Here is a 15,594-nt window from a genome sequence, read left to right as displayed (position 1 = left end):
CCAGGGCGTGGGAGGATCTGCCGATAGTGAGGCACGGCTGGGCCAGGGGGAGGAGGGTGTGAATGCACCCTCTCCGTGCAGAGACTCCCCACGGGACTGGGGGGCTGTGCTGGGGCTGCCAGGGAACCAGGGAGCTGTGCTGGGGCTGCCAGGGAACTGGGGCTGCCAAGGAACTGCCCCATTTTACCTCCCTCAGCCCTACATGGGGAGCACCTCAGAGCAATGATGTGACAGAGTGCAGTAGTGATGGGGTGATGTAAAAGGTGCTGAGCACTTCTACAGAAATCCCAGGGGACAGAGGATCCAGAGGCCCAAAGCATGGTGTTTGGGGATAGGTTTGGGATTTTAATAGGTTGTGTCTGTGCTTCAGGTAAGAACGGGAGGAAACAAACATGCAGAAGGTGTGAAATAACTTCTCAGTATAGACAGAGAAGGGGATGGCTCCTGTCTCCACCTGCTCACCGTGCTCTTGAACAGGAGCAATGAATGTGTGTGATGCCACAAGATCCTAAAAGCCATTTAGGAGCAGCTCCCTTTGATTGTATCAATACCAGTGCCAGAACAGAGGGATGAGGAGGCAGCAGAGCACTGCTTCCCCTGGGTGGACCAGATTTCCACATGCATCAATTTTCCGTAGCACTGAACAGAAGACGATGTTGCCTCTTAAACAGGTGGTGAGAGTAATTATTAACCTGCAGCAAGTGTGAGGCTGGATAACAGGCAAAAGCTGTGGGAGACATGTACTTGCTGTGGGAGGCTGGAGTTCCTCTCTGAGAGTAATGGCTGTTGCATTTGTAGCTATGCCCCATCTTTCTCCACATCACACAGAGGTGTGAGAAGAAATCAGAACTGCAGTCCTCCCTCTGCTTACTAAATATTCAGAGCTTTGGTAGCTGGGGACCCCTAAAAGCAGACCCAGGGTTCCAGACTTGCAATCCAGAGCTGGTCTTCTGCTTCCTCCTGGACAGAGAGTTTGGGGAGATCAGACAAGCCTAAAATATGTGAATAAGGCTCTAAAGGTCTCTGTCAGCACTGCCAAGTTGCAGAGGTCAAGCCCTTGTCTCCTCCATCTCAGGTGTGTTTAAGGGCCAGGGAAGCTTGTGTGTGGTGCACAGGACTGCAGCAGCACAGCCTGGGCTTATGTCTCACTGGACCTTCGAAAGTGTCTCTTGTGGTGGCCACACTGCTGAGAGGAGCAGTCCTAGGGGAAGGATGGGCTCCAGAGCTGCTCCCCTCCCCTCCCCAGCCCTGATCAGCTGCTGTGGAAGCAGGACATTTCCAGCCACCACTGCCAGGGTATTTAATGATGCTCTCTTTTCCCTTTAGTCCCATGGTGGGAGCTCCCACAGCCCTACACGAGGCTGTCAGACCCCAGGTTGTGCTGACTTTCTGAACAGGGGTGTGTTTTCCTATTTATTCTCCAAAGGGTGATACAGCACTGCTGGGAATAGCAGCCAAGGACATTAATCCCATTCCCTGCTCCAGTGCCACTGCTGCTGCTTCTGCTGCAGCCTCCAGATACCCTCCAGCATCTGGAGTCTTGTCCCACAGAGACAAGGACTGCCAAGCACCTCTTTGGATGCTGTGTCCATTTCCTGCTCTTGGCATAGGGCCTCAGACACAGATGATGCTGGGTGGGGGTGCAATGGGATTCTGTGCTCTGGGTGTGGAGTTGGTGTTGGGATGGACCATTCCTCGCTGTTGAGGTTGCCTCAGCTGGTCCCTGGGGTGCTGCCAGGTGCCAGCCTGGCCACAATTAGGATTCTCTGGGAGTGCTTTTCTGAGGGTTTTGTGATGCTGCTGTGGAAGAGATCAAGCCCCGCTCCATGCACAGCAGAGCAGCACCTTTATATCCATGGAATGGTGCACATACCCCTCCCAAGGGCTCAGTGCAGCAATTCAGGTCAGCCTGGGTACCTTTGGGTTTCCAGTACCTCATATTAAGAAGCCTCGTACTTCTGCTGAGAAGAATTTAAGTAACAGAGACTGGCTAAAAAGCGGACTGGGAGAAAGGCCTATAGGAAGTCTGGCTGCTTAAGATGATGCCTCAGATGGGCCCCAGACAATTGGTCAGAAATTTTCATCCTAAATGCTTAAATCCTCTGCATTTGGTTTAACAAATCTCTCTCATCCAACCATTTTGGCCTAATTCCTCCTGGGTTATTTATCATGTTGGTCTCTTTGATGGAAGGCATGTCTTGGAGGATGAACACTGCTGTTACAAGACCACATGTGAAGTGTTGGAGTTGCTAACCTGGCTGTGCAGTCGCTGCAGCTCCTCCAAACTCTGCCTCAGTTTCCCCCGTTCTCCCTCCATTAACTCCCTCAGGGCTCGCGAATCCTCACTTGTTCTCCTGATCTGCTCCTCTAAGGTGTCGTCGTCGCTTCGCCGAGAGCTCTGAGAGCGGGAGAGAAATCTCTTGCTCAGATTTCACTTAAAAAAAGGCAATTGTATTAATTTGGTACCAGTTTGGGATGAGGGCGCTAAACAAGGAAGAAGAAAACGTGAGCGTGACTTTGGTAGAGTTTTTTGTTTCCACATACCTCCACAACCAAGGGCAGTGCTTCCACACATGAGCATGCAGAGCTTGACATAAAGCAAATTTACAGAGACCTACTGCCCATTTGGTAGCCCATGTGGCTACAGTCTCTGTTTGTGGACCTTTTCCACGACTCTCTGAATTTTTTCAACAAATGCAACTTCATCTCTATACTCAGCCTATGGGTACTTAAATGAGGAGGGTGAGTACTCCCCCACAGCCCCCTGCAGGGGCTGCACTGTTTTCCTCCCCACAGCACCCCAAGTAAGCCCTAATGGCAATGCAGCCAGCTTGTAGGGAATGGGACCAGGCCTGATTTGAGCCACAACACAAAGTGAGGTGTTTTGTTGTCATTCTGCACTTCTGTGGATGCTGAGTGGTCCCTCCATGCCACCCCCTCTGCCCAGCAGCCTGGGGACCACATCCTACAGACATCACCTTAACCTGCCATGGAAAAACCCTTAACCTGCCACGGATCTGAGTTTGGCAGCTCCTGCTAAGACATTTCTACCAATGACAATTCACAGGGACAGAACCTCCCGACACAGGGGTTAAGATGTGATACCATTGCTAATAAAGCAAGGTTAGGAAAATCCCAAGGGAAATAACTGAACCGTGATGTGTAAGGCAATTCTGCAATATTTCCACGTTGAAACTCTAACTTACTGAAAATCTCCAAGTAAGCCTACTTTTATTAGTTTTCCAGAACGACTCCCAGGCCAATGACAGCTGTGTAAGCTTGAAACTTTAGGTGGTCTGAGCATTTCAGGCTGAAACCCCACGTGCTTGGCTCTTGGCTGACCACTTGAGACACAAAGAGTGGGCTATGCTCTGTGACTTCCCATCTCAGGGAAGAGGTTTTCTGGGAGACCGGGGCCTTCAGGATCCAGCAGCAGCTGCAGCAAGCTCTGGGCCAGGGGACGTGCACAAGGCAAGGCCTCCCTGTGCCACCAACTTACCGTGGAGTCTGCCCCGTCCAGCACATTCTGGATCAGTCTCTTGAGCTCGCTGAGAGCTGCGCGCAGGCTCCCGGCTGGCACGTCTTTGGCTGAAGAGGTTTCTGAGGACTCGTCCATGGAGGAGTCAGTGGACACGGCCGAGTCGGCGCTGTCGTTGCCCCGCAGGTGGGAGCAGAGGTACCGCACTTGGCAGTACGCCTCCCAGAGCTGCAGCCTCAGCTGGAACAGAGAGCCTGCCATTAGCCTGGGCTGGCAGGGCCATGGAGATCCTCCTTCCATGGCCAAGTGAAGCGCGTGATTGCCAGCCCTCACAAATATTTGCCGTGCTGATTTGGAAATGGATGCAGAGGTTTACTTTCATATGGTCAAAAAAGTGTTGATGCCAGACCCCAACCCCAATTTTCTGGCCTTTGGCTCAGCTCCAAATCCAGATCAAAGGCATTAAACTCCCTTTTGCTCTGGGACTGGTCACAGGGGCCCGCAGGCTTTCCCAGTGGCTGGAGGGCAAATACCTGTTCTCGTTCTTGCTCCAGCTCCTCTGCCTCCATGCTCTGCTCTATCTCAGAGAGCAGGGATGTGCTGGTTGTGTTGAGGTTTTGGAGACTTTTCTCCTCGCTGAGCTCCTCCACCTTGCCCTGCAGCTGTCGGTAGGACAGCCTCACCTCCTGGAGCTCCAGCTGGCTTTGGTGCAGCTTGGGAAGAAAATCAAGGAATCAGAAAAATATTAATGGGAGGCAATATGGACTGGATCGATCTCTTGGTTTGTGAGGGAGCTGGGAGGGAGGAATGAGTGGCACAAAACAGGGTTTCCAGCCAGGAGGAAAGTACTCTTGGCTGGTATTGCTGTTTATTGGAGCTTAATAATCTCCAAGTGTCATTAGACACTGTTTAGAATCCAGAATATCCAGAAAGATAAAAATAGCAGATTAATCAGCACTAAAATGAAGACCATTGTGAAGAAGTTGGGACTCAGGTAAAGAAATTTGCTGAAAACAACACAGCAGGAAGTGCATCCAAAAAGAAAGTGCTATCTACATTAAAAAAAAAAATACTTTTAGGAAAAAATATTCAGGGTTGTTTTGCAGAGCTGAGGATCCAGTGCTTGGTAAACCACAGGAGTGAAATAGAAAAACGTTGCTCGTCCTAAGCCCCAGAGGTGTCAAGCTTGCTTTCTGGGGAGTGACATTTGGTGATTCATGGCTGTGAACACCATGGAGATTCTTGGGAAACCACCTGAGCACTGGGATCTAAGAGACCAGTGACTGCCCTCTGGAACAGCAGGATCTGGAGAAGCCCCTTTTGAAGCCAATTCTACTCTTAAAAAATTAAATAAAATGAACTGTAACCAGAGTCCTCTGATTCTTTTTGCATTTACCTCATTTCCCCAGTACCCTGCCCCACTTCCTTGCTCAGATCTCCCTCCTAAGCTGCTCTTTGCTGCCAAGATGCCTCGTTGATGTTCCTGTTACCTGTCTTCATGGGAACACCCAGGACCTCGCTTGCTGCCATTCTTGCGTGAGCCATTTCATTCTTCCAGTTGTTCTGTCTCCCAGTTCATGGCCAATTTTACCCCAAATCGTGACTTTTACTGCATGTCCCCACCCCTTCCCTGTCTCACTGCTGCCTCCTCACCTGCAGGTCCTTGTCATGGCTTTGTCTCTCCAGGATGAGGACTCGGTCCTGCAGCTCCTCCACGGTTCCTTGGAGCAGGTCGTTCTCCTCCATCATGGCACTGAGGCGATGCTCCAGCTCTCGCTTCCTGTCCGTCAGCATTTTGATCTGCAGGGCAAAGAGAGGCCCTGTCAGATTTTGCAGGGACCAGAGAGGAGAGACACCACATTCCCAGGAGAGAAATGAAACAGCAAAAAGCAGAAGGATGTACACAGATGTTCTGTGCCTGTATGAGAGAAACTGCCTCTGTGTGTGGTTTAAAGCTTAGGAAAGCTCTGAAAGGAAACAACTCCTTCCCCAGGCTGCAGGGCCAGCTTCAAAGGGGCTGGGGGTGCATTGGCAGGTCAGGGAGCAGGCAGGAATATTCAAGGGTATTAAGTGAAGAACATCCCTGCCCACCCCTTGAACCGTAACATTTGAAAGACTGGGAAAAACTGGTTACTTTTCCTGGCTGGTCCTGATGGTGACATTTTCTCCTGTATGGGTGCTGGAGTCCACAGGGTGGCCAGCAGGATCCAGGGTGAGCCTGTGAGATCCTGCACCCTGCAGGGCTGTGCCACAGCACTGCCCATTGCTGTCCTTAATTGGTGTGGGTTCATCAGGTCCCCACCAGGGATTTTTCTGTCTTTTCACTTGTGAAGACTCCTTTCTGTGCCGTGCTTATTTTTAGCCTCCCAGTGATCGTCTGCCTTTAAAATTGGTTCATTTCTTTTAATTGTCAAGGGCAGTGATTTCAGGCGAGGGACAGTTTGCCAAACAAACCCTCCATGAGTCAGTTAGCTGGGAACAGTGCAAGGGATGAATCAGCACTAGCCAAGGTCACTTCTTGTTTAACAAAGAAGGAGCTTTTTCCCACATTAGTACACACAGGATCTCTGGGGTCTGGTATGCCAGCCATCCACCAGTCCAGTATATCCCTAAATATTCCCTATGGCCTCCTTTCAGCTCATGAAGCATAGACAAATTCAGCAAATTCCCGCTGTTTTCTTGGCCTCTTTGGGATCTTGTGCCTTTGCTGCTTTCCAGGTTGCTGGAAAGATTTGGCTGCACAAAGGAGTATCAGCCAAGTATGTGGACTTGCTATTTCTGCAGAGTAAAGGCCACTGGAGGTATTAGAAAGCTTCTCTGAGGTGACTAATGGTTTCTGTCTCTGCCCACCATCATCATGATTTGCGTGGGTTGGAGAAAGAAAAGTAAGAGGTTTAATGGAGAGATTTCATATTTGGTAGGCAGTCCAGTAATGAACATGCTATAAATAACAATACAACATAAAAAACACCACTCTGCCATGAGCCCTGGACCATGGGAAAGGCACAAGGGGAAAGGGTTTGGAAAGCAAGAGACAGGTGAGGAGACAAGGTGTGGCATGCATGGTGACAGGCATGCTTGGTAACAGCAATGTACTTGCAGACAAAGCCTTTCCAAGCCTCCATACTTACTTCAAGGACTTGCTGCTCCACACCAAGGGGAGGGGAAGAAAAGGCGAGGGACCAGCAAGGAGCAGGTGGGAGCAGGAGAAAACAAATCGAGAGATTTTAGCAAAAGCTTTTCCAGACAGCTTTAAATAAAAGGTCAGGTAGTAGAAGTGGCCATCTTCTACCCATCTAACTCCTGCCTATGTGATCCCCAGTGACCCTGTCAGGGAAGGGAAAAGGAAGGAAGTTGTCTCATTCCTGCAAATGTACCTCAGTTAAAACAGGCAGGGGCTCCTTGCTTTCCCAAGTGCATGGCTCAGAGGCAAGAGAGGAATGCTGCTTTCTTTGCAAGCATGAGGAACAGAGGAAAAAAAACTCTTGCAGACCTTCCCACCATTCCTACCAGAGTTTAATCTGTACTGGGCAGCAGCCCTGCAGGAGCACAGCCATGGATTGGCTCCTGGAAGATCCTTATCCATTCATTTTGCAGGAATGCTGTGGCCAAGGCAGCACTGGAATGTGCCCTGAGCCAGCCCAGCCAGAACACCATGGAGCAATCCTTGCTGGGGGAGTCCTTTGCCCCAGTGCTGCCATCCAGCTGACTGTGTTTGCTCAGCTCAGAGAGGGTCCATACACAAGCTCCAACAGCCCTGGCTGCTTTCTGCAGGAGGGAGGCAGGTGACTCACCTCGGCCTGGAGGCTCTCCAGCCGCACGATGTGTTGGCTGCTGGAGGAATTCTTCTCCCGAAAGTCCTCCCGGAGGGTGTGGACCTGCAGGGAGAGCTGCCGCTCCACCTCTGACGCCTGCAAGGAGACACCAGCTGGAGTTACCCCACGGATCCAAAGCCCTCTCCTCCTGCCCAGATACAACTTCTGCACAAGCCCAGTTTCAGCAGAAACTCTGAATTCTGCATAGTTTGGGTGAATGAAAATCTCATCCTGGACAGACACTGGGGAGAGCTGCCATTTAAACCATGTTGATTTTTCCCTTGGGGCAGCCAAGGGGATACAGCACATAATTTTCTTCCACTGTAAAAAAACATGATGACTTCTGTGTCCTAAAGGAAATTCACTTTGCCTTAAAAATTGTAGCCTAGCTGGGGTTGAGGACAAGACCAGGAAACACTCCTATTAGATTTACACTCTCTTAATCTCTGAACATCTTTGGCACTGCTTTAATACAACAAGTACTCTTTGCCTCTGATTCCCAGCTCCTGTCAAGGCCAGATGGAGAAACATCCCCTGCACATGACTGTCAGTGCAGGATCCCTGGGCTTGTTCCTCTTTCCCATTTGGAAGCAGGGATGCTCCACTTATGCAGGGTGGTTTGAGGACAGCAGAAAGGTCACTCCTACCTGCAGGATCCAGGCTTGAGGCAGCCCTTACAAATGACAGCTTAGACATGTTAAGTACTCTCCAGGCAGCTTTATGGCTGATTTTTACATGTGAACACACTTGTTAGGCTTATAAGACAACATAAGGTTTTTATGACAAAACCCTAAAGAGACAGCAAAATGGACAGTTTTCTTTTTAATTAGCTTCCTTCAGGTTCCATTACACTTAAGGCACAGAGCTCCAACTATGCCACATGGGCTGGGATTGAGTTGACTCCCCTCAAGAGGTGGCATTGCTGTCCTGCTTGGAGTGTGTCCAGTGGCAAAAGCCACAGTGCTTTAGACAGGGAGGTGAGATGGGAGGGAAGGATTGGAGTCAGCAGCTGTGGGTGGGCTGGGGAATGCATCTTTAGGTCTGGCAAATGTGGGTCTGGATTTTCTCCAGGTGCTCTGACAGTGCCCAAGGCAGAGCTTCACCAAAGTGTGCAATGACTCTGCTCTAGCAGCTTGTGACAGGAGCAATGAGCACACAGACCCAGCCTGAGCTGCCCACAAAGGCAACACTGCACCCTTTTAAAAATGGTCCCTTATTTTGCACAGTCTGCAGCAAAATATTCCAAACCAGAAGCATGAAGTAAAAGGCTGTTCCAGCTCCATCAAGTGGAGGAAACTGGTGGCCTCAGCACTGTTTGCTTGGAGGGGCAGCAGCAGATGGAAGTGTGGCCACCAAATCAGGTTCTGACTGCTGGCTTCTGAAAAGAGAAATGGGTTCCAATAAAAAGAAATAATCTGGTCTACCAATTGTTTTTTAGTTCCCTTCTTTATACTGTTTTTTCACTCTTCTTTAAAGCCCCATATCAGAACCCTTTGCATATTGCCTAATTTATTTAATAAAGCTTCCTTGCTTGGGCAGGATACACAGAATATAATGACAGGTCAGCACTACAGGAAGGGGGTGGTTATTTTTCTTCCCTTAAGCAACTATAGGTTGCAGAGCATCCTGAGCAGCTATTAATTGGTGACACTAAAGAAGATGGATGGATTGTGCTTTTTTTGAACGATTCACTTGCTTTTGTAATGACTGCTGAAACATCTTCATGCTGAAACACTCTGCAGGAGCTATCAAGGATGAAAAAGCACCAGATGAAAAGCACTGAAGGATTTTGCCTGCAAGATGCTGACCACACTCCCAAGGAGCACAAGTGGCACCAGAGGAGATGACACACCAGTATTTGATAGTTCACTGCGTAACATAATTTATATGCTTGAAGAATTTTACATACAGAGAATATAAATGTACAACAGAGCAGTAAGGAAACAAGGCAGTATTAATGGCATTGTAAAAATCCCTGGTAGGAGAATATATAGCTGCTCTTGCTCGCTCTGCTCCCCATGCCCAGACAGGAGCAGGTGAAGGGATGAGCTGCAAGGATGATTCAGATTGTGGAAAGTCTGTTATACGAAAGGAGTCTAAAAAAAGGATGGCTTGTTTTATCTCATGCAGTGAATGCTGAGAGAGGACTCCCTATAAATACATCACGGATGAGCACACAGAAGGGAGAAGCGCTATTTAAGCAGAAGCACAATTTTGGCAGAAAAGAAAGATGTGAATAAACCGGATAAGAGTATATTAAGGCTGGCAATAGGAAGATTTCTACATTTCCAAGGACCTGCTGTAGGATTCCTCTTCCTGCACCATTACAGTAGTAGAAATGGTGGCAAAAAAAAAAAAAAACCTTTGTAATGGAGCTGGGTCACTTTATAATGCAGCTTCTTTCAGAGGGCTGACTGTGACAGAAGGGAAATGAATTGACCTCAAAGGTCCTCTCCAGTACCAGGCTGCTTGCAGGACTATAAGACTTGTGTTCACCAGTATTAAATCATCATCTGGAATTTATCTATGTGCTGCCCAGCTCACAGGCTCACACATCTTATTCCCACAATTATAAGCCACATGGAGGGAAAAAAGGACTCAGTTACTGTTAGTACTTAGAGCCCTAAAGACAGATGGGATGTCACAGTGTCACCTCAGTGAACACCACTTGCATCCTACCTCATGCAGTAGAGAAAAGTAAAAATAACACTTGCTTTAGGCTCACACAGTGCAGAAAATACTCTCTGACCAGCTGTTTAGCAGAAGTAAACAGAAATGTCTGTATTTTGTGTTTCCCTCCCCAGGCTAACCAGGAACAGTCTTCATCCAGTTTTGTAGACATGAAACAAAGTCTTCTGAGCTGAGCTCTGGTCATGGAATCTTCCTTTTCATGCTACATTTGTTTCAGAGGTTATTAATCCTGCTGCCAAACTACCCTTCCTAATTGATTGTAGAACAGAGATTTTAACATCAGCTTGCATTAATTTATGAAAGCCACCTTGACAGTGTCCAGTATTTCTCAGGCTTTATGGTGTTCAGACAGTGCCTACTTCAGCTCTCAGCACTGCTGTTGGTGTGCACCTGTATATGTGTGTTTTAAACCATGAGCTCACCACTGATTACTTCTAACATGCTCTTTTTACTTAGTGGCATCAGTGAAGCTGTAACCTTCCATCTCCATTTCCTCTTTAATGCTCAATATGGCTTTTGCTGAATGGAAGTGAGTTTGTTCTGCCTCAGCCAGCCTGTAGGGCTTTCTCTTCTCCATCAGTGTTTCCTAAACATTAAAAGCTAAATCTTTTGTGGTTCTGTCAATCATTTATCAATGCACTGATTTTGCTAGAGACAAGTAATATTCTTTGCAGAAAGGCAGACATATATTGCCCAACATCACAGCTTTGCTCTGTAGTTAAAAATGAATTAATTTCCCCAGTATGGGCAAATTGGCCAACGCAGCCGCCAGGCAAGATTTGAAACATATCTGCAAAAGCATAGACATCAATTCACAATTAGATATATGCAATCAACTGTGAGATTTGTTTTCTGGTCTTCAGGCAAGGTTTCAATGAGATTTGGGCAGTGCAAGAAGAGCAGGAGGACATTTTGGCTTCTGCTCTAATTAAGGGCTTTTCATCATTGCAAACTTGATTAAGTTTCTCTCGTGATTAATTCCCAAGTGCTAAAATACACAAATATCTACATGTGTAGATCTCTTTGGCAGAAAGAGATGCTTGCCAGTTACAAGAACTCCATGAGGTTTAACATCTGGAATATATGGACAATAAATACATAAACCAAATATAAATAAATTGGACCACTGATGTTCCTGTGAAGGGGGGATCTTTGAGAACTTAGGAATGGACTGTGACAAATTAATGGCCTGTAGGTTAGTCTTAGTCAAAGAAAACCTTCCTCTGGGGTAAGACTTGATAAATAAAGCTAACTGATTAGAAAATATCTAGCTATAAGTCATGTCACAAAGAAAAGGAGAATGGAAAAAGTTTAATAGACTGTAGCTGGGTGGAGAAACCAATGTTTCCATATGATTTACTTCTACAAACAAGATGATTAAGATTTAACAAAGGATATTGAAGATTTTCTTGCCTAAAATAGCTAAGAAAGAGAAGTCCTAATTAGTGCTAAATTTGTAACACTCAGGAGAGCGTGTTACCCCTTTTATTAATTTGCTAATAGCTGAGTTCAAGGAACTTCCAGTTCCCACTGTGGTCCCATTAACACTTCAAACCACTAATTGCTGCCTCCCCTGGCTGCAGGTTCCTGGATTCCCAGCTCTTCTCTGGAAGGAAAATATATTTGGCAACTAAAACATAACCAGAGCAGGAAACAACAACAACAACAATAAATTGCTTTAGAATAATAATTTATAAAAAATTTGTTAATCTGGCTTCTGAGGGAAGTCCCAGAGGACTGGGATTGCTCTCTTGCCACTGCAGCCAGCATCCTGGTGCTGGAAGAAGCCTGGTTTTCTGGGATACTTGATCCATGCCATGGATGTTTCCCAGCCCTTGGCACATTGGCACTATAAGCCACCATCAATATTTTGCACACCTGGGAGTTGCTCAGTTTGGGAATCTTTGAGAGATTTTTAGCAAAGCTTTGAATGCAGGTCAACTTCAAATTGTTATTTGAAACATTAGCCTATCCAGGAAAGTTCTTACATAATAGAGGTGCTTGCATTCACTACCTCTTGAGGCCTTCAGCTTGTATTTGCTGATGTATGTGCCCAGAGGGATTCCCTGTGGAATTCTCTGTGGAGAAGAGCAGTGGCACCCTGGTGGGCTGGCCAGATGCCCACCCAGCTGCTCTCCCCCCCCACCCCCTCAACAGTGGGGGAGAAAATAAGATTTAAAAGCTCATGGGTTGAGACAAAGACAGGGAGATTACACACTGTTAGGGGAATTTGAAGTTAAAACAGTGATCAGTAAAGTAAAAGGCAAAGCTCAGATCAGCCATTGCCTGGGACTGGGTTAGCAACGGGATTTTTGTGGTGAGGGAGAGGATGGAACTGTACTGAGGGTGGATATTGCCCACCCTGGTGGGATTGTGATGGTGCCGTTTCCTTTGTGGTGTGAGGAGATTTTTTGGGGGCTGATGTCACCAGTGGAGCTGTGAAGGGTGTGTAGCCAGTGAATATTTTAATGCCCATTATGAAATTAGCATTTTGCTGAGACAAGGGGCGGAATTTATTTGCTGCAGGTGCCCAGGCACTGCTGGGGGGCTGAGAGACCCTCTGGAGTGAGGCTGGGGCTGCCCCAGGGTGGACATGGTGAGCTCCACCCCAGCCCCTCTGCGGGCAGGGCTGAGCCTGTCATTCACTGCCTCTGGAAAAAAAGCACTCAGGAAAGGACAGAACACCTTCTGCCAGTGGCAGCTGAGCTAAAAAGTGTGTGAAACAGCCTCGTGGTTGAAGGAGGAGTAGGAGGGGACTTGGCTAGGCCTTCTCCAAAGACCTCTTCCTGCCTCTCCCCAGTGCAGCACAGGACATTGGAGCTGGGAAGTCATCCCAGCCAAATGGGGAGTGGGGCTGAATCCTCCTCGCCTCATCCTTCACTCTGCTGCTGCCCAGGCTGGGGGATTTAAGGCTGATGAGCTTTCCCTCTGGCAGGAAACAGGCTGCTACAGGTCAGCTCCATTGGGTGGGGGGGCCCTACACTGACAACAGGGCAGGGGGACAAAACAGTAAACAAAGAATGTTATTTTTGCACAAAATGAATCTGTCAAGAAGAAAGGAAATCAGAGCTCTTGATCCAAAGGACTGCCAAAGCAAGCAGACTGAGTAATGGAGGAAAGGCACTATTATGACTTTTATAAGCATCAGCTAGGGGACACATTAGTGATGGGAAAAGCCTCGTGGCTGCAGCATTAAACCTATCCTGAGAGGATTCTGTGAGACAAAGAGCAGCAGTGGCAGCTTATGCTAAGCTCTGCACTACTTCCACAGTTTTGACGCTTTGGAAATACAAGAATACAAGTTTCTATTGCTTGCATGAAAGTGAGAAATTTTTGCTTCAGATTTGTTCCCTTTCCTGTCTGTAGGACAAATGGGAAATGCATAATGTGTCCTTTGACCTCACTCCTATTTACCATAGTTTAACCATAAAAAAACCCAAGATTGTGTTTCCTCTCAACAAGCCCTAGTTGTGCAGTGAGTAGCAATGGGTTAATGCCAATCAACTCTGAGGCCTCACACTTGACAGACAGAGGCCCAGCTGGCTGGAAGAGAGAGCAGGGAGCATCTGAGGATTTTTAGTTTGGGGTGGGGTGGTCTGGCACCTGCTTCTTGAGGTGGAGTTAAGAATGGAGATAATTAGTTCTATGGTGGAAACCTCTACAATCCTTGGCTCTTCTCAGGCTGAAGCTGGATTTCTTCTTTTTGGAAGGAAAAGTGTTTGCATTGTATGACTCTGGTTGCTTCCTATATTTCTGGTGAGTAGAGGACTGTAACTGTGGCTAGAGATGGAGAAAAGCTACTGCTGCTTTTTTTTTTTTGTTTGTTTCAGGTGTCCTTGAAAAGTCCTTTTAACAAAGACGGTGGACTTTTGCTGCATCACTAAGCAAAGTGTGAAAAAGTAGATGGGGTTTTCCTAGCAATGTTCTTTTTTTCCCTTCCTGTAAGGTTAGGTGATATATCAGAACCTGAATGCTTTGAGAAAGAGCTTAGGGGGACAAATGCAAAATGGTGGCCTTCATCTTGTCTTTTAGTGAGTGTTCAGATAACTGTCTGATTGAGGCCAAAAACCATTAGCTTGGGCTAAATCAATTTACAGGATTAGGAACTGCTGTTTAGAACAGAAGCAAGGGCAGCTGGGTGCCATATGGGGGTAACTCTACCTGCGTGTAACACTTCCAGGTCTGTTGTTTGAATGAAAGAGCTTCACAACTGGCTGTGGGCTGTTTTAGGAGGTGCTTAAACATGAGCCTCCCTTTTTTTTGTGGTTTATTCTTGACCTAAACATTTGGCTCTTGTGGAGAAGAAAATAGAGTGTGTGGAAAAATGAGTCAGCCAGCTTCCTGTGGGAGGGACTGCAGGAGGCACGATGCTTTGAATGCTGCAATAAATTAGCACTGGAGATAATTCAGAGGACAAAGTGTGCCTGGAGGACACGCCATGCTAAGTAGTGCACGAAGTGGCTCCTGCTCTCAGTGTGCAAATCCTGCTTTGCAGAAGTGTGGGAGATGAGACAGCGCTGCACTGTGTCTGTTGGGGGGCTCTGCACAGAGAGTGAACATGGGCTTGTTGGTAGCTGTTTGGCTCCTGGATGGTGAGAGGATTAAGGTAATAACATGTGACACCAGCAGGCTTGTCTAGTTCTGTGGGGATGCTGCACATCACCTGGAGTGAAGTGTTTGTTACCTATTGCACGTGGGAGCAGAAAGGCTGCAATAATCAAGTCTGGTGGAGCTGAGAGGAACCACCACATGAATTCACTGCAGCACAGCCTGGCCTTTGTTGCAAGGGGGTCTGGGACCTTCAAGTTAAAAAGTTTGTCATTCCCCTTGTGCCTGTGCGAGAGCACAGTGCCTGAAGCCTTGTATTGCACTAGCAGAGGGAATGGTACAGTTTGGAAGCTGGACAGTTCATGTTTTGCAGCAGTAAGCTCTGTGATCTAGTCTCTAAGATAACTTCCAATGCATTTCTAATATTTAATTTCCAGTAATAAGTTGGGGGTTTTTTCCCTGAAAAGGGCGTATTTTATCTTGATAGACCATTTTGGCCATTACCTTTGATGTGGGTTTTTAATCCAGATTTGCAGGAGCTCAGTCTGTCTTTGCTACATAAGCTAAAGACTGAGAAATATTTCTTCCAGTAACTTTCTAGTGAGCCAAAAGTATGGGTCAGATGAGAGGACAATGAAATACAAAATGCCTGACTACTCTGGAAATAACTGAACTGGAAACATGAACACTTAACCTGGTCATTAAAACCTTTTGAAAAATTAAGAAGAAGGCTATAATGGTGGAGACAAAAAAATGTAACATTCCCTCCTGCTCTGAGAGGCTTTGCTGTCTTTCCATGGTAGCCTGAAGTCAGAACAGCCAATCTCCATTCTTGAATTAATTTCTTTATGAAATAATTTTAGTCTTAAGACCTTAAACCTGGAGGTGTTCAAACCCAAATGGTTGTGCCTGGAAGAAAGAGACAATAATTAAGCTTCTTACAGTCTCCTGCTCTGGCTTTAAGCGCTCTCCTCCCTTTATTTCACAACAAATTAACTGAGTTCTTTTGGGGATATCTAATACGTGATGGCAAACTAGCAGCTCTGTCTGCTCTTGAAATCT

General features: G+C 47.1%; 1 protein-coding gene across 2 annotated transcripts in view; it reads right to left on the bottom strand.

Moving 5' to 3' along the window:
* The window catches only part of BICDL1 (BICD family like cargo adaptor 1), a 47,772-nt gene that overhangs the window by 9,940 nt on the left and 22,238 nt on the right, over positions 1–15,594 (bottom strand). For both annotated transcript variants that reach the window (XM_053993986.1, XM_053993985.1), the window contains exons 3-7: positions 7,273–7,389; positions 5,132–5,278; positions 4,012–4,191; positions 3,500–3,718; positions 2,255–2,398 (exon numbers count right to left, since the gene is read on the bottom strand). In XM_053993986.1, coding sequence (XP_053849961.1) covers positions 2,255–2,398; positions 3,500–3,718; positions 4,012–4,191; positions 5,132–5,278; positions 7,273–7,389 — 807 coding nt within the window. The remainder of the gene's footprint in view (positions 1–2,254; positions 2,399–3,499; positions 3,719–4,011; positions 4,192–5,131; positions 5,279–7,272; positions 7,390–15,594) is intronic.

Source organism: Vidua macroura, chromosome 18 (genome assembly GCF_024509145.1).
Source record: "Vidua macroura isolate BioBank_ID:100142 chromosome 18, ASM2450914v1, whole genome shotgun sequence".
Classification (NCBI taxonomy): Eukaryota; Metazoa; Chordata; class Aves; order Passeriformes; family Viduidae; genus Vidua; species Vidua macroura.
Note: the sequence above shows the minus strand (reverse complement) of the source record. Positions and strands in the feature narration are given on the sequence as shown.